Source organism: Urocampus carinirostris, chromosome 18 (assembly GCF_059441175.1).
Source record: "Urocampus carinirostris isolate Australia breed hairy pipefish chromosome 18, RoL_Ucar_1.0, whole genome shotgun sequence".
In the NCBI taxonomy this organism is placed as follows: Eukaryota; Metazoa; Chordata; class Actinopteri; order Syngnathiformes; family Syngnathidae; genus Urocampus; species Urocampus carinirostris.
The window spans coordinates 6,604,343-6,624,442 of NC_142366.1; the positions used below are offsets into that span (position 1 = coordinate 6,604,343).

The 20,100-nt window shown below is 39.6% G+C and overlaps 1 protein-coding gene across 3 annotated transcripts in view; it reads left to right on the plus strand.

Moving 5' to 3' along the window:
- cnksr2a (connector enhancer of kinase suppressor of Ras 2a) overlaps positions 1–20,100 on the plus strand; it is a 54,740-nt gene that overhangs the window by 24,131 nt on the left and 10,509 nt on the right. Inside the window, exons 11-24 of one of the 3 annotated variants that reach the window (XM_088322888.1) lie at positions 5–153; positions 243–332; positions 5,640–5,839; positions 5,929–5,980; positions 6,091–6,266; positions 7,000–7,073; positions 7,156–7,227; positions 7,328–7,395; positions 8,742–8,839; positions 9,972–10,190; positions 11,135–11,276; positions 11,821–12,039; positions 13,013–13,209; positions 17,140–19,323. In XM_088322888.1, the coding sequence (XP_088179014.1) occupies positions 5–153; positions 243–332; positions 5,640–5,839; positions 5,929–5,980; positions 6,091–6,266; positions 7,000–7,073; positions 7,156–7,227; positions 7,328–7,395; positions 8,742–8,839; positions 9,972–10,190; positions 11,135–11,276; positions 11,821–12,039; positions 13,013–13,209; positions 17,140–17,382 (1,999 nt within the window). In that variant the 3' untranslated portion in view covers positions 17,383–19,323. Of the gene's footprint in view, positions 1–4; positions 154–242; positions 333–5,639; positions 5,840–5,928; positions 5,981–6,090; positions 6,267–6,999; positions 7,074–7,155; positions 7,228–7,327; positions 7,396–8,741; positions 8,840–9,971; positions 10,191–11,134; positions 11,277–11,820; positions 12,040–13,012; positions 13,210–17,139; positions 19,324–20,100 lie in introns of those variants that run through there. The other 2 variants (XM_088322890.1, XM_088322889.1) reach the window with 2 other exon arrangements.

Genomic DNA, 20,100 nt, shown 5'->3' on the forward strand with positions numbered 1-20,100 from the left:
TTAGAGACGAGACGGTCACTTCCTTCGGAGATGAAGCGTCTCGCAGCCTCGGGGGCGTGGCCAAGCGCTCTGATTCGCCAAACTCTTTCCTGGATCAAGAATGCAGGCTGCATGAAGAGGACGAGCTGGTTTACTGCACCACGCCGACGTATGGTGAGCACTTACGATTGCCGTCAAAATGTTAAGAGCGAGTTGATTGTTCTTCTGGATTGAGCTAGACAAAAATGGTTTGTTGCTCGTAGGGCGGCTCAGGCCTATTTCCATGCCTGTGGAGTGCAACTGGGGGGGTGACTACGAAGACCCCGCAAAGCTTCACCGAGAAGGCCGCAGAGGTGAGAGGTCAAAAGAAACCGATTTATTGCCACTAACAAATGTGTTTGTGCAATGATGACACATTCCTTTGTCTCTATTGTCATTGATATCAACATTTTGTATGCAACGAAATTAGACATGACACTCCAGGGCAAAACATGTCTTTGAAGAGAAAAACGATAAAAGACTGTCAGCAAAAATAAATAAATAATTGCAACATAATGCTTAGAAAAACTGACCTAAGTTACAATAATAATAATAATAATTCAGATTCAGATTCAGATTCAGATCTACTTTATTGTCATTCTAGTACACGTGTATACAGAACGAAATGTCGATGCATCTGACCCCCACAGTTTCCTTGAATGTACAGATATAAATAATGTTGTATTGTATTTTGGCTACGTATAGTATTTTACCATAGTGCCGATAGTGCAAGAAGAGTAGCTAACCAGATGCGCAAAATGGGCAGTCAGGTTAACAAGTCAGGTACACAGTAACATTAACACTGTAACAATAACGCTGTAATTACAATAGTGCAGAGAGCAATGTGCAAGGAGTGGCAAGCTATAAAAAAAAACTGCCAGTAGTGCAAAAGTCAGATTAGCAGCCGTTTAGATTTAAGTTAACTATATGTTAGATTGACCATTTAACAGTCTAATGGCCAGGGGGACTAGACTATTGCGGAGCCTGGTGGTCCTGCACCGCACACTGCAGTACCTCTTCCCAGAGGCTAGCAGAGTGAACAGTCCATGATGGGGGTGAGAGGGGTCCCCGGTAATGTTTTTAGCATGGGATAGGCAGTGCTTCTGGCCAATGTCCTGAATGGAGGGAAGTGTAATGATGATGATAATAATAATAATAATAATAAGTATGATGATAATAATAATAATAATGCTGATGATGATAATCATAATACTGCAATGAAGAATAGTGCAGCTGTATCACACAAATAAATTGTTAAAAAATCATACAATGTAATTTCTGGATTTTTCTTTATAGTTTATCTCTCTCACCGTGGACGTGTGCCTACGATGAAAAATTCACACCGTTCTTGATTTCTAAGTGGGAGAAATAGCAAAATAGCAAGGTGTTCAAATACTTTCAAATTCATTATCCGCACCACTTATCCTCAGTAGAGTCACGAGGATGCTGGATCTATCCCAGCTGGCTGTGGGCAGGGGACACCCTAAACTGGATGCCATTCTGTCCCAGGGCACAAAGAGACAGACAACTCACTCGCTCATTCAAACCTAGGGACAATTTGGACCAGCCAATTAACCTGACATGCATGTTTTTGGAATGTGGGAGGATATCGGAGTGCCTGGCGGAAACCCACGCAAGCACTGGGAGAACATGCAAACTCCACACAGGAAGGTTTTGATCTAATGACCTCACACCGATATAAATGTATATATATATATATATATATATATATATATATATATATATATATATATATATATATATATATATATATATGAGCATTAAATTCAGCACTAGATGTCCTTTTATGGTTTAATGCTAGCATTTCAAACATATGGCCTTCATGCCCAAATTTCCGAGTGTGTCAAAAAAAGAGTTAGTAAAGAAATGACTAGGTCATTTCTATCAAAAGTTATGATTAATCTCGGGCTGCTAAAGGGCAATGTTGAGTTTTTATAGCGTGGTAGGTTGGTCCAGGTGTAACACTGCATTTACTTAACTGTTAGAATATACCACTCAACACATTCATTGCCAAACATATTTTTTTCCCCATTCTTTTGGGATAAATGAGTTGGGTTTAGAAAATATCCCTTGTCATCCGTCATTATATTATGTAGGGAAGGTTACCAATGTAGACTGAATGATGAAGAATAATATACTTTTGCTTGTTCAAATCAAATTGTTTTTTCATTGAATGAAGCTTTTTTTTACCACCAGGAGTCGCTAGGTAATAAACGCTGTCCCTTCAAAAGGCAATTTTATGACTTTAAAATAGTTTTTGTGGTCATTCTGGGTTTTTTTTTTCATGAGTGAGAGTAGGATGGAACGGGAGATCGACAGACGGACCCTCTACCGGTCCGGCACGGTGAGGAGGGCTGAGCCGAAAGGCAAAGCTCTCGATTTACCTATGGTCATGAACTGAGGGTTATGACCGAAAGAACACGATCCCGGATACAAGTAGCTGAAATAAGTTTCTTCCGCAGGGTGGCTGGGCTCTCCCTTAGAGATAAGGTAAGGAGCTCAGTCATTAGGGAGGGACTCTATGTAGAGCCACTGCTCCTCCGCATTTAGAGGAGCCAGTTGAGGTGGCTCTGGCATCTGTTAAGGGTGCCTCCTGGACGCCTCCCTCGGGAGGTGTTCTGGGCATGTCCCACCGGCAGGAGGCCCCGGGGACGACCTCGGACACGCTGGAGAGACTATGTCTCTAGGCTGGGCTGGGAACGCCTTGGGATCCCGTCTGATGAGCTGGAAGAAGTGGCTGGGGATAGGGAGGTCTACGCTTTCCCCAGATAGGTGGAAGATAATGGATGGATGGATAGATGGATGGATGGTATGCAAAATGATATTTTAATAAAAAGTGTGTAAAAATAAATATATATTCCATACAAGCAGATGGAATTATTAAAAGCGAATAGGAAAAATAGAAATGAGCAGTAAAAAGGACCATCTTTACAGAATTCCACATGAATTACTCATAATGTTGCCATGGCAATGCTGACAGTAGCTGGGGTTGTTGCTTCTCAAGTTACTGCTTATTGCTTGGCAACCAAGACACCAAAGGCAAAGACGAGGAGAATCAGACAGGTAGCGGACCAACCAATATCCTCTCTAATTTCAGTTTTACATTTGAAAATATATTTATTGGCCACTATTAGTCCTGTTTTGTTATTATGTTTTATTTTTACCCAGGCAGACCTTGCATATTTGTTCTTGCTCTCTAGCAACAATACAGTCTACAAAACTTGGGACAAATGTGTTTTTTTTTTTACAACTAAAATCTCTAAAATGGATGCGATAGAACCGAACAAGGCAGCCTTAGGGCTCAGTAAAACCAAAGAGCCAGTCCATAAAACTTAAGATAAATAAATAGGCATTTTCAAGTGTAAATTTATTAAATGTGATCTAATGAGACACGACTAAAACAACAAGCCATGATGTCTCGAGGAGACAGTCCATAAAACCTGGGACGAACGGACATTTTCACATCGTAGTTTATCAAATAGGGTCAGACGTGATGCGACTGAACGAGCAAGCCCCGCGGGCCCGACAAGACAGAAAAGAGAAACCAATAAAACTGAGACGAACGGATATTTTTCTACAAATTAATGAGCAAACCATGAGGGCCCGACGAGAACAACAAGACAGTCCATATAACTGGGAGCAAATTGATATTTTCATACCACCAAATGAGCGAGCGACAATAGCCCTACGAGACTGACGAGACAGTCCATAAAACCTGAGACAAATGGACATTTTCCCATGTAAATTTACGGAGAGCAATGGAACGTCATACAACTGAACCAGTAAGTCACAAAGGTCGAACGAGACCCACGAGACAGTCCATAAAACCCAAAACAAATGGACATTTTCATAAAACTGAAAAAGCAAGCCATGAGAGCCGAACGAGACCAACGAGACAGTCCATAAAACTCCAGAGAAATGGACATTTTCTCATGTAAATTTGGTAAATGGGATTGTACGAGATACCACCAAACGACAAGGGCACAACGGACCACTCCATAAAACCTAGGACAGATAGACATTTTTACATGTAAATGAATGAAACTGGATCACATATTAAACGAACGAACGAGCAAGTCACGAAGGCCAGACAAGACGGTCCATTAAACCTGAAAAAACAGATTTGTTGGTCAACTAGTCTTAGCCCATATAACCTGGGACAAATGGACTTTTCTACACATACATTTTTAAAATTGATTTCGGACATGATACAACAGAATTAGCATGAGGGCCAGAGAAGACTAATGATACATTCCATAAAACTAAAAAAAAAACACATTTATAGGTTACTTAGTCTTAGTTGTACCGACAAGACAGTCTTCGGACGAATTAATTAATTGCTAATTAATTGCTATTAGACCTGATACAAATGAACCAGTGAGCAATGAGGGCCTGACAAGATTGATGAGACAGTCCATGAAACCAGGCACAAATGGACATTTTCATCCAACTCAATGAGCGAGTTATGAAGGCCCAACGAGACAGACGAGACAGTCCGTAAAACCTTGGACAAATGGCATTTTCAAATGTAAATTTATTAAATGCGATTGGACTTTGTACGACAGAATCAATGAGTTACGAGGCCCAGGCAATACTGACAAGAGTCTATAAAACCAGGGACAAATGGACTATTTTCATACACTCGAATGGGCGAGCCACAAGTGGCCAGTGAGACGGACAAGACAGTCCGTAAAACTTGGGACAAATAAGAATTTTCATGTGTAAATTCATTTAATGCGATTGGACGTGTTACGAATGAAACGGCGAGCCATGAGGGCCCATAAAACTAGGGACAAGTGGACATTTTCATCCAACTTAAAGACCGGGCCAAGAGGGCCTGACGAGACTGGCGAGACAGTCGATAAAACCTGTGACAAATGGACATTTATATATGTACATTTACCGGCTGTAATTAGATAAGATGCGACCGAACGAGCTAGCCAGGAGGGCCCGGCGAAACATTACAATAAACCTTAGACAAATGGAAATTTTCACCTGTAAATATTGTAAAGATGAGACCAATGAGACAGTATATTGAACCTGTGACAAATGGACATTTTTATACAAGCAAATGAGCGATACTTGAGGGCCTGATGAGATTGTTAATGTCCATAAAACATTAACGTTGACATTTTCATACAACCGAATGAGTAAGTTTCCAGGACGGACCCTAAAACCTGATAAAAATGCACATTTTTACACATAAATCTTTCTGAAATAGGATTGAACATGATATGACTGGAAGTCTTAGCATATAGGCTCCAACGAGACCAGTGAGACATTCAATAAAACCTGGGAAAAATTTACATTTTCATACTACCGAATAAACAAATCTCAAAGGCCCAACAAGACAGTCCATAAGACCTGACACAAATAGACAATTTCAGAAAAACTTTTTTTATAAATCGCATTGAACGTTATACTTCTGAATGTGCTATTACTGAGGGTCTGACGAGACCAGTGAGAGAGTTTATAAAACCCGGGACAAGTGGCTCTTTCAGTTGTATTTTCATACAACTGAAAGAGCGAGTCTCTAAGAGCCCGACGAGACAGTCCATAAACCTTAGGACAAATGGACATTCAGTTTTGTCTTTTCACAGACGCATCGCTCTTACGTTACGTGGACGAGCGGCCGTTGCCCGATGACTACGCCTCCCACACGGCTCGTCCAGGCAGGCGGACCAATGACACGGCCAAGCGCGCTAAAAGGCGGAGCCACCACAGCCAGAGTCCCTCCCACTACATTCTTCAAGCCAATCAGAGAGAGTCGCCACCCAGAGACCCCGCCTCCATTTACCACGTTAGTGACAAAGAACACCATGACTCTACTACACTACTATATGATTGTTTTACATGGTTATTATTATTATTTTTTTGTTTCTCTGACAGACGTATCAACAAGCCTCCTCACGGCACACAAAAACCCGGAAGAAAAATAAAGGTGAGATAGTAAACGGCAATTTGGGTTTCTATGCCATCAACACAGCCCAGAAAATCATGGAGTGCTCTCTGCCCAGTCTGGAGGACATATTTTATCACGTATTGTTCCAGGGCGAAGTTTGTCCGGCCTGAGTCGCCGGCGAGTTTCTTGCAAGGCGCTGGGCCGAGGAGACTGCGAAGGCTGGCTGTGGCGGAAGCGAGACGCTAAAGGTTACTTTTCTCAGAAATGGAAAAAGTACTGGTTCGTGCTCAAGGACAACTGCCTGTACTGGTACATCAACGAAGAGGTAGTACTGCGTCGTCTTTCTTTCATGTTCTGCTTAGAATCAATTTGCATTCTGATGTTATATCTCATGGTCTTGTTGTATTGGCTTTCTCATTATTGTCCCTTAGAACTATTTAGTGTTCAAACATGTATCGTGGTGTCTTACTTTCATGTTTTATTCAGTTAGAGCTAATTAGTATTCTGGCATAATATTTTTCTCGGCCTAGTCATTATGGCACTTAAGTTCTTCTGAACTGGAGTGGGAATGTTTCATGTGTTGTCTCTCTTTCATGTTTTGTATTCTTACAACAAGTTGTTATTCCAACATCTGCTGTCTTCTTCAGTTTATGTTTTGTTCATGTAATGCTTGTTAATGTTTCAACATGATTTAGCAGGGATGCATTGCCGAGCCTGTGTTAGAGTAGAATAGATGTCTTTGAATTCTGAAAATCATAGTAAATTTCCTTGTTCTGTTTTTGCATACTCTCTGCTCCTGATTCCTTTTCTAAAATCGCATTTTCTCTCTACGTTTATGGGATCCAAGCTGGATCGTGACACCGAGGGGCATTTATTGCAGCTCTGCTGCAGCTCTGCTCGGCATTGTAGTCCCACTTTTGTTCTAATAGGACACTAGGGACATGCTCGAAATACACTGTGGCGAGTTTAGAACAATGAAGTAAAAAAATAAAAATACCCGTGAAGTTTTAAAGTGTCTTCTTCCTGTAGTCTCATTAAAAATCCTCTCCTGTGTGCAGGACGAGAAAGCAGAAGGCTTTGTCAGTCTTCCTGAGTTTAAAATAGATCGTGCCAGTGAATGCCGAAAGAAGTTGTAAGTGAATAATAAAAAAAATATACATATTATATATTAATGGATGTATTTGTTTCTCAGTGTACACATTTTTGCTTTTCAGTGCATTCAAAGCGTGCCACCCCAAGGTCAAGAGCTTTTTCTTTGCAGCAGATGGCGTCGATGACATGAACAGGTCAAATGTGCCATCTACTTTGAGAAAACCAGAACAGAACCACATAACATTTTGTCCGAATTGACAAGGAAATCATTGTAAATAATTTTCTTGCCATCAGATGGCTGAGTCGACTCAACATGGCCACCATAGGCTACGCAGAGCGAGAGAGGGTTCGTCAAGATCAGGGTGAGGAACAACCCAATACAGATTTATTTATTTACTTACTTAGTAGTCAAGTTAAGTCAAGTCATGTTTATTTGTATAGCCCTTAATCACAAGGATTCTCAAACGGCTACACTGACCACAGATTATTGCAAACCACAGACTATTATTACACCGTCCTCTGATCTAAAACCTACATGAGAGCAAGGAAAAACTCAAAAACCTCAGCATGAGGAACATGAAGAAACCTTGAGAAGGGAGGTAATCCCTCTTGCAGGATGCAATGGATGTTGCAATAACAAATAATACACAGATATTGTCAACATGAAATACAGGCCATTCATAAGCTATAGAATAGAAGTGTGTTTTAAGCATAGATTTAAACAGTTCCACTGAGGTTGCTGATCAAATCTCAGGGGGAAGAGCATTCACCAGGGCCTGAATGGAGAACTCTCTTGAACCTGCGGTTCTCTTCTTGGCTCTTGGGATCACCAGCATTTTCAGACCGAAGGCTCCGGACTGGAACATCATTATTGAAGTCCCAAATCTCCCAGTGATGCTAAAGGGAGAATCAGTTTCAAAAGGGATTACAAATCAAGGTGCTAATGCTCTGTGCTTTACTGTTCCATTACATTCCCCCAAAATGAGATGCGTTGTTTTGGGCATGTTTGCGCTAGTGACGTATGCAAGCCATTGCTAGGGATGTCTATTTCACCCAGGGGGACATTTTTCGGCACGGCAAAGTGAATTTATGAAAACAACTGAACAAAAATGACACCGAAAGGAAGTCATATTCTGCAGATTACAAGCTGCAAATAGTAACATAAGCATCCGTAAGCAAAAAGCGGAGTTGACGATGAGTCTGACGTAAGCAGCGGATAGTTTACTGTAATAGTGACACCACGGATGGAAATTCCATTTTATTTAATGATTTGGAGTGAAACTGATAGTTTGTTAAGCATGTTCTTTATGCTAGAATTATACTGCAGTGTGACTTATATATATACGTATATGGTTTTTCCGTAAATAACTAATTAAGTATTTTTATGGCTGGTGCGACATATACGCCGGAGCGACTTATAGTTCGAAGATTTGTACCATTTTGTGATGTGATGTTCATGCAACATTATAGAAAAGAAAAAAAAATACAATAGATACAAATACAATCTACTAAAAACAACAAATCTTAAATATAAATAGAGGGAAAGTGGTGCCACAAGGTGGCAAGTGGGGCAACAATACACTACACGACAACTATGATCTTGATTCAATGCTATTTTCCTTTCAGTGTGATTTTTCAAATGCCACATGTATGTTTTCTTTCGCCCACTTATAATAATATCCTAATAATACGTTGGCTTTTCCTGCAGATTATTGGAGCGAGAGCGAGCACGAGGATGAGGCCAGCTCCAGCCCCAAACAGGACAGCCCCCCGCCCCCGTACGATACCTACCCGCGGCCCCCCTCGGTGAGTCACTCGCCAACAAATGCCACCTCCTTCATATTTCAAACTTGGCTCATTTAGTCACAAGCTAAATTTGCTCTCTTGGAACCAGTTGGCCGACACCATGAGACTTTTTTAAAATCCTATGATGAGACATATATTTCATGTTTATTATACATTTGCAAAAATCATTTGCTACATTTTTTTTAATTTTTACGATTTAAGAATTGCAAAGAAGAATGCTCTAACTTGAGGGTTGATTTATTTTGCCAATCATTGAGCGCTTGTGGATTGTTTGCATTATTGTCACAGTTCCCCAATCGTGTTGCTGTCCTTCTTTTGACTCATGATCATGGGTCGGTTTATCCATTCATCCATTTTCAGCACCGCTTATCTTCACTAGGGTGGAAGGGGGTGCTGGAGCCCATACCAGCCATCTCCGGCCAGTGGGCAGGGGGACGCCCTGAATTGGTTAGCGTTGTTTTATTTTGTCTGTTAAAGCATTTCAAAGATGAATGCTTAGAATGTAAGGGTTGGTTTATTTTGACTATTATTGTGCACGCTGCATTATTTTCACAGTTGCTCATTGTGTTGCTGTTCTTAAAGACTCATGATTATGCGTTTGTTAATTTTGCTGCAAAAATATAGTTTATAGTTCCTGGGTGGGTTAATTTTGATCATTATTGAGTGCACTGTTTTTATCATTGTCACTTTTTCCAACCATGTTGCCTCATGTCTATGGCTATGACTTGGTTTATTTTGACCATTTAAGCTTTGCAAGGAAGTTTGCTTATCACACCAGGGTTGGTTTGGTTTATTTATTTAGGTCATGTGGATAATATAAAATAAATCAAAATTATTGGGTCTAGCTATGTCATGGCTGCAGACAGAAGAACCTTGCAGAGCCATCAACACAGCCCAGAAAAACATGGGCTGCTCTCTTCCCAGTCATGATGACTTTTTCTGTTTTATTTCTTTTTTTCTTTATAGTGTTTTATTTTTTTTTACATCTATATGGAAGTGCCCCATCTAATCTTGTTGTAAATAATGTACACTATGCTGTCAATGAGATAGACTTCTATTCTATTCTATTCTATTCTATTCTATTCTATTCTATTCTATTCTATTCTATTTACAAAAGAATCTCTTTTACCAGATGAGTGCCTACACGGAAGGCCGAGCGACACGATTGTCCTCCACCGAGACGTCACGTTCGCGTTCATCCCAGGAAGACTTCCTTTGTGGCGAGACGTCTGCTGCGGCAGCGGAGCCGCAGTACCATCCCGGTCCTCTCGGGGGCAGCAGCGTGCACAGCGGCAGGAGGCCAGGAGGCAGCAACAGCAGTGATGTGACGTACCGGTGTGACCCCGTGGAGGTGTGTAAGAGAACCTCAGTAGGGTTTTGAGGGTGCTGGAGCCCATACCAACCATTTTCGGGCAGTGGGAAGGGTACACCCTGAACTGGTTGCCAGCCAGTCGCAGGGAACACAGAGACAGACAACCATTCATACAATTACTCACACTTAGGGACAATTTGGAGTCACCAATTCACCTCAGCCCAGGGAGGCTTGTAGCTGGATTTGAACACATGACTTGAGAACTGTGCAGTAGATGTGCCAACCGTTCACCTGCTGTGCCCCATCTGTAGTTTTAATAAATCAAAGTAAATATAAAAATAATTGACACATAAAGAGGAAACCCCATCAGGCCAAGCTCTCCAGTGCACTGTGCACATAATTACGAGGTAGAGAGGCAACACGACATAGTTAAGCAACTACTTCTATAGAAAATCTAATTATTCTAAAGACTAAACAGTCACAACAGCCTTTACATATCCTTACCCATGCGATGGAATATGGCCAAGCTCTCTAATGCCTCACCAACATTGTGAAGCATTAGAGAGAAGACATGACCCAGTTGTACGTTCGCTTGTATAGAAAATATTCTAAAAACAAAACGATCACAACAGCCTGTACACGTCCTGAGGCATGCGACTGACTATGGCCGAGCTGTCCTTTGCTTCACCCAAATCATGAAGAGGTAGAGAAAAAACTAAGTTGTGCTTCTACTTTCAGGGAAAATCAAAATATTCTAAAAATAACACAATTACAACAGCCTTTACACATCCTGAGGCAGGCTTATGGGCAAGCTCTCCAGTGCCTCACCCACAATAGGAAGTGGTACATAGGATTTTGCTATTATCATTCCAAAATGTACCACTGCTGCGGATGTTCTAAGCTGAAATGTTAGAGTGAAGAGACTTAAAATCTGTGTCCTGAGCGAATGCTTTCATTAAAACACAATATGTCACTTCTTGCAGTACCGCTCCAGTCCTGCTGGGGGAAGCAGCGAGACTGGCTCCCCGGGCCGATCTTCCTCTTCTCAGAGGCGATCCTGGCAGGATTTGATCGAGACACCGCTGACAGAAGCTGGACTGCACTACTTACAAACGGGACCGCTCGGTAACATTTCCTTTTTCAAAAGAATGAATATGCAGTGGTACCTCTATATCCATTCATTATCTGCACCACTTATCCTCAGTAGGGTCGCGGGGGTGCTGGCGCCCATCCCAGCTGTCTTCGGGCAGTGGGCAGGGGATACCCTGACCTGGTTGCCAGCCAGTCGCAGTACACACAGGGACAGACAATTCGCTCGCTCATTCACACCTACGGACAATTTGGACCAGCCAATTAACCCTTACATGCATGTTTTTGGAATGTGGGAGGAAACCCACGAAAGCACAGTGGAGAACATGCAAACTCCACACAGGAGGTTGGATCTCATGACCTCAGAACTGTGCCACACATGCGCTAACCATTGTGCCACTGTGCTGCCCGGTACCTCTACATATGAGCTTAATTTGTTCCAGTATCCTGCTTTCATCTACAATTGCATTTTGTTTCAAAATTCTCGTCTGTAGAGGCGCGCATATAAATTGGTACCACTGTATAATACTTTTTTTTAATCATTGAAAAATTTTTAAGAACTCTTCCGATTTTTTTCCAGAGGATGCAGTTTTTGCAGAACCCAACCCAATGCCCATGTCGGCCGGCGCCGTTTACACACTCCCAGCGCCGAGAAATGTACCGTTGCCCGTGGCGATGCAGAGGCTGGTTCCCATGGCGACGGCGGAAGGAAAACCCCGCAGTTTCACATTGCCGCGTGATAGCAACCTACATGCGCTTCTAGCGCCGCCCTCTAGGCCGGATCAGCACACGCATAGTAGTAAGTAAAAAGCAAATCTAGTTTTAGCAATAGCAGAGTGTCATCAACACAGCCCATGAAAGAAAGGGCTACCATCTACCCAGTTTAATTTTTCATTTTTATCCTATTCTGGTTGTGAGAAATGTACAATAATCCCTCAGTGTACTGCGGTTTCCTGTTGGCAGTTTTGCTATTCTGCGCATTCTGTTATGCATTCTGATTTGTCTAACGGTCGCCCTGCTCCTTTTCTGTATCTTTCAGTCGGTCAATAACGTTACAGAGTTAGAGCAGATCTTTTACAATTTCGAATTTTTCTAAAAGCCATTATGTCAGCAAAACGCTATTAACCCACAAAAGCACCAAAACACAAAGGAAAATGGTTTCTATTGCCAACAAAGTTGCACTACTCCACATGCTAAAATAAGGTGAAAGGTAAATATCATCTGAAGTAAAGAAGATAGTTTTACAACTTTCCAAACTAATCTTTAAATATGTCTTAAGACAGGCTGACAAACAAAAAAGCAAAAAATATAATGATAATAAATCATCACACTGACACCATAAATGCCTAATCCCCTTTTTATAACAAACTGAGAATTTTGCCTTAATCAGCTTCCCATAGAAAGTTGTTTTATCTGGAAAAGTGCCAAGTCCAAACCAATTATGTTTCGGATAACCAATCAATAGTACACTATAGAAGCAAGGTTATTTTTAAAATTATAATTTTACAGTATGATGGCGTCAAAATATACAAAAAAGTACTGTACTTTTATTTGCTCAACAAATGCTTAAGCCTGTAAATTGGGTTTGTTCTCCGGATTCAAAGTCTATTAGAGTATTTAATAAATAAATATAAATAAAGTTTACTAATTTGTAGGTTTTGACTACTGTGGGATCTTTTTAGAATTTATCCCCTGCGAAAAACGAAGGATTACTGTACTGTACGTTACAATTAAAGACAATTCTAATTCTAATAATAAGTGTTGTTCCCAAGGTGGCAGTGAGGGGGCGTCCTTGGGCGATCTGTACCGGGCTTGCGAACAGGGCGGCGTGTGCCCACTGGGCCGAGAGTCCATAAACCCCGAATCCAGAACCAGGTCTGAGATCAGGCAGTCCTTCTTAAGGCGGACCGCAGACCCGCAACTCAACGAGCGTCTGCACCATCTCAGGATCTTGAGTTCAACGCTGAAGGTAGGTATGATAACATTTGACCTTCGATATTTTTTCATTAGAAGAATACACATATACTGTATTTATTATATATTCTGAAAATATTGTTTTTAAGGTTTTCTTTTTATACTTTTGCATAATTTACTGTTATTTTTTTACTTGGGTTGACAGAAGGAGCCCTTCAATTTAGTAACAAATTTATAATGACAATGTAGGCCATTCATTCAGTCATCCATCTGTTCATAATTTATTTTAGGCATAAGATTCTGCACATTTATTACATTCTAATTAATAGCCCAAAAATAAATGTTTGAGTTATCCAAGCTGGCTTACGGCTTTTTGAATGCAACAAAAATAAATGCAAATAAATAAAAGAAGATAAAAATCAGAACATATGCATACATGTCTATGATGTATATGAGTTTCCAAAAATACACTTTTGAATCAATTATTTTGTATACATTATAATTAGTTACATTTATTTGAACATAATGATTCATATATACTTTGTCAAATTCTAATAAGTTTTAATAAAAAAAAATGTTTTTTTTATTATTTAATTAATTTAGATGTTAACATATTTGTTAATGTCTGAAAAACATTCATTGTTATTAGATTTTGAGTTGTGTTTATTTGTATTAATTTGGATATATTCTAAGTAAAACAAATATACATATACATATATACTGGACTGTCTCAGAAAATTAGAATATTGTGATAAAGTTCTTTATTTTCTGTAATGCAATTAAAAAAACAAAAATGTCATACATTCTGGATTCAATACACATCAACTGAACTATTTCAAGCCTTTTATTATTTGAATATTGCTGATTTTGGCTTACAGCTGAAAAAAACTGAAAAATCCTATCTCAAAATATTAGAATACTTCCTCAGACCAAGTAAAAAAATAATTTTATAACAGCAAAACTAAATTAAACATTTGAAAATGTCCATTGATGCACTCAGTACTTGGTTGGGAATCCTTTTGCACGGATTACTGCATAAATCCGGCGTGGCATGGAGGCAATCAGCCTGTGGCATTGCTGAGGTGTTATTGATGCCCAGGATGCTTCGATAGCGGCCTTCAGCTCATTTGCATTTGTAGGTCTGGTGTCTTTCATCTTCTTCTTAACTATACCCCACAAATTCTCGATGGGGTTCAGGTCAGAGGAATTAGCAGGCTTATCAAGGACAGTGATGCCATGGTCAGTGCACCAGTTACTGGTCGTTTTGGCACTGTGGGCAGTTGCCAGATCATGCTGGAAAATGAAATCCTCATCTCCATAGAGCTTTTCAGCAGATGGAAGCATGTAGTGCTCTAAAATCTCTTGGTACACAGTTGCATTTACTCTGGACTTGATGAAACACAGTGGACCAACACCAGCAGCTGACATGGCTCCCCAAACCATTGCTGACAGTGGGAACTTCACACTGGATTTCAAGCAACTTGGATTTTGCTCCTCTCCAGCCTTTCTCCAGACTCTGGCGCCTTGACTCCCAAATGAAATTCAAAACTTGCTTTCGTCTGAAAAGAGGACTTTGGACCACTCTGCAACTGTCCAGTGCTTCTTCTCCATAGCCCAAGTCAGACGCTTCTTCCGTTGTCTTGAGTTCAGAAGTGGCTTGACCATGCGAATACGGCTATTGTAGCCCATTTCCCGGACACGTCTGTGAACTGTGGCTTTTGATACCTGGATTCCAGCTTCAGCCCACTGTCTTTGAAGCTCCCCCAAATTCTGGAAGCGGCTCTTCGTCACAATTTTGTTAAGGCTGCGGTCATCTCTCTTGGTTGTGCAGCGTTTCCGGCCACATTTTTCCCTTCCAACAGACTTTTTGTGGATATGCTTTGAAACTGCACTCTGTGAACAGCCTGCTCTTTGAGAATTTTCCTTTTGTGTCTTACCCTCCATCAGGAGGGTATCAATGATGGTCCTATGGACAGCAGTCTTCCCCATACTTGTGATTTAGTTTACTGAACCAAGCTGAGTGTTTTTAAGGCTCAGGAAACCCTCGCAAGGTGTTTCGAGTTAATTAGATGATTCAGGTGATTAGTTGAATAGCCTACTTGTATACTTTTTCATGATATTCTAATATTTTGAGATAGGATTTTTGAGTTTTCTTAAGCTGTAAGCCAAATTCAGCAATATTAAAATAATAAAAGGCTTGAAATAGTTCAGTTGATGTGTAATGAATCCAGAATGTATGACATTTTTGTTTTTTTAATTGCATTACAGAAAATAAAGAACTTTATCACAATATTCTAATTTTCTGAGACAGTCCAGTATATATATATATATATATATATATATATATATATATATATATATATATATATATATATATATATATATATATATGATATCTCTCTCTCTATCTCTATCTCTATCTCTATCTCTATCTATATATATATATATATATATATACTGTATGTTAGAAAAATATCATATGTATGTTTCTTAATTGTTTTTAAAGTATCCATGGCTAAACTTATGAATATATATAAAAACATTGAATGTTTATGTCAAAATTAATATTTGGGAAAAAACATAACACAATATATCAAACAACAAATGGATTTTTAAGATGTATAATTAGTTTCAAAACTGGCTCAACTGTAAGAGTAGTGCAGTGCAAATGTTATTGAATACGAATAAGTAGGTGTTTTTATCAATTTAAACTTACGTATAATTTTGTCCTCGCTCTGGGCACCTATAGTCATTGGTGCCCTGAGTGAGGTCTTTCCTTTGTCAGAGTCACATTAACTGTATATATGACATACAATTTCCCAAATGCATTTCTATTCCATTCCTAAATGAAAATTTCAATTATTCATCTTGCTGTAGTGCAGTGTTGTCCCTCTATGCAGCTCTTTTTACTAGCTAGCTGACGTTGCAATGTGACAAGATTTTCTGTCTTTGTAAATGTCAAATGTCCGTCCTGGTTATCTTGAGCGTCGTCTCAGTGAGTCTTCTGCTCGTGTTTGCAGGGCTTGAGAGTCATGTTTGGCTTGTTGGCAATATTCTTTGTTTCTCTTTCGGGATCTGTGATCTTTGTCTGGAAAGAGCTTTCTGTGTTTGTTTGCTAAAAGCTAATAGTGCACTTGTATTTACAGTCAACAAATTGGAAGTCAAGGTCTGAGTTTCTGGACGTGTTGTTGTGGATCAGCTCAGAATTGTTGGTTGTGGAGATGGTGCAATTATACAGTAGTTGCCGTGGAAACAGCATAGCACTGCAGTGGGCAGCGACACAAGCTTATTTAGAATGCTTTTGAATCAATAATTTCCGCATCAGATGAAACATTTGCGCCTTTAAATTGGCTTCTACCACAGAATGTTCACCTTGTGCTCTCCAGAAATTGCACCGGTAAACAAATTGCATTTATGATTTATTGTTTTGTTTTAAGGAAGACAAATCCTATGGGCATTCTGCTTTTTAAACTCTATTTTCTGTAAGTGGGCAACTGCACACATTGCTGACATTCCTTGTAAATATTTACATTGTAAATTGGGTCTTCTTTGTTTTTACAAAAAGATTCCTGAAAATTGGTTTAATTTATTAAGGACATCTCAAAAAATGTGGTCGTTTTCTTGAAGAACTTGGGGGAACAATGGTCTTTAAGACCTTTACCCTCAGATTGCCAACAAGTTGCTTTAATCTTTTTATTAGAAATTCCCCAGATGTCCCCGAACTTTGTGCACCCTTCCTGCAATAAATAAAAAATAAAATATCTTAAAATAAAATAAGGAAGATTACAAAAACCAACCCTCAGGTTGGCAACAAGTCGCTTTAATTTTTTAATTTTATTATTCAACGGATGTCCCTTAACTTTGTGCACTGCCCCTGCTAGTAAATGTCTGTCCTGCTTTCTGTGTGTCTGCATGTAGGGAACCCGCCCCCACCCTGAAAGACTGGACTTAAGTGTCTCTGCCCCCCTCCTGTGTTTTTGCATAGGACAGACAGGGGGAGCTAGCGCTGATTGACAGGCTTTTGGCCCGCCCCCAGCTTTCGTCCGCAGAGTTCCGGGACTGGAAACAAGCTTATCAGGAGCTCTTCTTGCGGACTCCAAACCTGGCCGGGTCCCAGGACTCCGCCCAGCCTGAGTCTGAGGCTGAAACAGGGTCCCAGACCGAGCCCGGGCCCCCCTTGACACCCTTGCTGTCCCACACCCACTCCTATATTGAGACGCATGTCTAATGCTCAGAACATTAAAAATATATGTTATTTTAACTTATTTTATACCCATGAGGACCATAGATGGGTTTATCGTGAATTTAGTCAATCCCATCAATGGCTGTAGACATCAATGGCATTTGGAGGTAAAATCGGGTCTAAAAAATTCCAGCCTGACCCAACCCAGGCCTGCGAGTTAAAGTTTGACCCAGCCTGAAGCCCGACTAATTAACTTCATTTGCAGGACAGAGCCTGAGGCAAACCCGAAATTTCATATTTTATTTGTGAGGACCCAGGAGGAGGAGAGGTGATTTATGATTACAAATAAAAGCCTGCTTTTGTAACGAAATTAAGCGAGATTGTATAAACATTTAAAACATAACCCAACAATTTTCCATCATCAACAGATTTTTTTTAAGAGGAGACAGGAAAATTGTGAAGCCGTCCATCATTTTGATGGGTCCAAAATTGGGCCATAAACAGCAGCACTACGTCCTTGAGAATCTACCGTGGCACTTTAAGAGAGAGAGAGAGGCAGAGACATAAAAGAGGCATGACAAGTGAATAATTATTTTTAAAAGTCAGTGAGAGAGAAGCCTGGCCCAAACCGAAGGCAATGATGGAAATTTTAGGCCGGACCTGGGCTTGGGCTTAAGATCTTCCCTCTGGTGGGACATAATGAGCCATTAGGTTAAAATCCTCTATTTTTAGAATAGTCCATGCAGACACAATAAAATAACATCTATATTATAACTCATTTAATGCCAATGCTGTCATAGACGTGTTTGGCATAAACGTATTCACTCCTATCACTGTGGCAGTTAAGTGAGCATTGAACTTAAAATGGAAGGTTTTAATCAAGAAAATCAATAATTAGACTCTTTTTTGTTAGATTCTGAAGTGCCAATTGAAACGGACGAGCATACCCATCAAAAATATTCATAAAGAGAATTAAATTTAAATCCAATTTGAACGTTTGTCACACCCACACAATTTTGGAATGTCCTATTTTAGAACTGTCCACCAAATACAATAAAAATACATTATTGTTACGCATTTACTGCCAATGACGGACATAAAAGTGTTTGGCATGTACCTAATCACTCCCATTGACAGGTATAGACATCTTCAGCACTTAATGAAAATGAAAAAACATGATAACAACGTATTAGCAGCCAATGATTGACATAGAAGTGTTTGTTGCGAACATTTTCACTCCCACCTACGGCTGTAGGAGTCTGTAGTAAAATTTTCAAATATTTCACATGATTGAATTTTAAAACGTCCACCAAAGATGCAAAAAACATGGTATATTATATTTTATTCACTGCTTATGACGGTCATTGACATGTTTGGAATTAACATATTTATTTCCGCCAACGGCTGTAGACGTCTGTGGTACTTGAAGAAATTAAATTTGGAAGATTTCACAACAATGAATTGTAGAACCTTTCACCAAAGACACGGAAATAATGTAAATGTTCAAACCGGTATTACACTTGCCATTCATGAGCTACAAAAAATCGTTTTTATTATTTTATGTAAATACGATGCAGCTCTTATATGTTAAATCTCAGGTGTTCCTAATGTTTTGACCATTACCGTTTAAAAGAAGCATACAAGCACATTGAGGCAAGATCGCCCATATTAGTAGTGAGTAGTAGCATGTCCTCGCTATTATTAGACTGCATTATTTATTACTAATATTAGTTTATATATATATATCTATATATATATATATATATATATATATATGTATATATATATATATGTATTCATTCATCATTGTTATACCTTGATAAAGTGTCGCTCTCCAATTTTTTTAGACTCGCCGGATATTTCTATTTTGAAAGTCTTCGATAGTATGAATGTGATTGAAAAATAATACTGTGTATGTTCTGTTGGATCAATAAAGTTTGGTCGTTTGGATGGCCAACTTGTAGTCGCATTGGTTTATAATGGTTATCATTTTGTTGCATCTCCCTTCAACATCATTGCAAACCTTGGGACTCGAAAAAAAACTAATTGATTGTTAAACATTCTTGGGTGCGCAAAATCATTGGTTGTTGATGTGGTTGAGTGGTCAAACTCCACAAAGAGGGGCCACAAAACATCAGATTCCACACCCTAAAGTGAAAACGTTGTGAGGCCGGAATCTCACTGGGGTTTACTGTATGCGAGATCTTGCCAAAACTGTTCAGTGTGAGGAACCTTCATCCCACAGAGCTATAAGACTGAATCGAATCTCTAACTAGGAAATGGCTGTAGCTAGCATGCGATGGGCATTATGATGAAAATCTCTTCTCCCTGACATTTATTTCTTGCACAAGTTTCAGTTAGGCTCTTGACCAATGTTCCCTCTAATTATTCACGGGCCTGAGCGTTCACACAATGTCGGTGAGCAACGCTTGAAACAACAGTGAGCAACAGCAATCCCAAATGTGTATTGCAAAGGTTGTACGGCCTACAAAAGACATTTGTTTTTACAATTCTTTCACAAGATTTGCATTTCTTTTTATTTCCTGATATATTTTGTCGCATAATATTAACATTTTTGGGGGCTTATTTAGTCGGTTGCAAGATACAGAACGGTACTTAATCACATTTTTTAGTGGAAGTACAATGTTGGCAACAAGATTCACTTGATATAATTGGAAATTATTTGAATGCAACACAAACTTTGTATTCTTTTTTCTGTGTTTTTTTTTCTACTCTTTTTTTTTAATTCCTTTAAAAAAAATG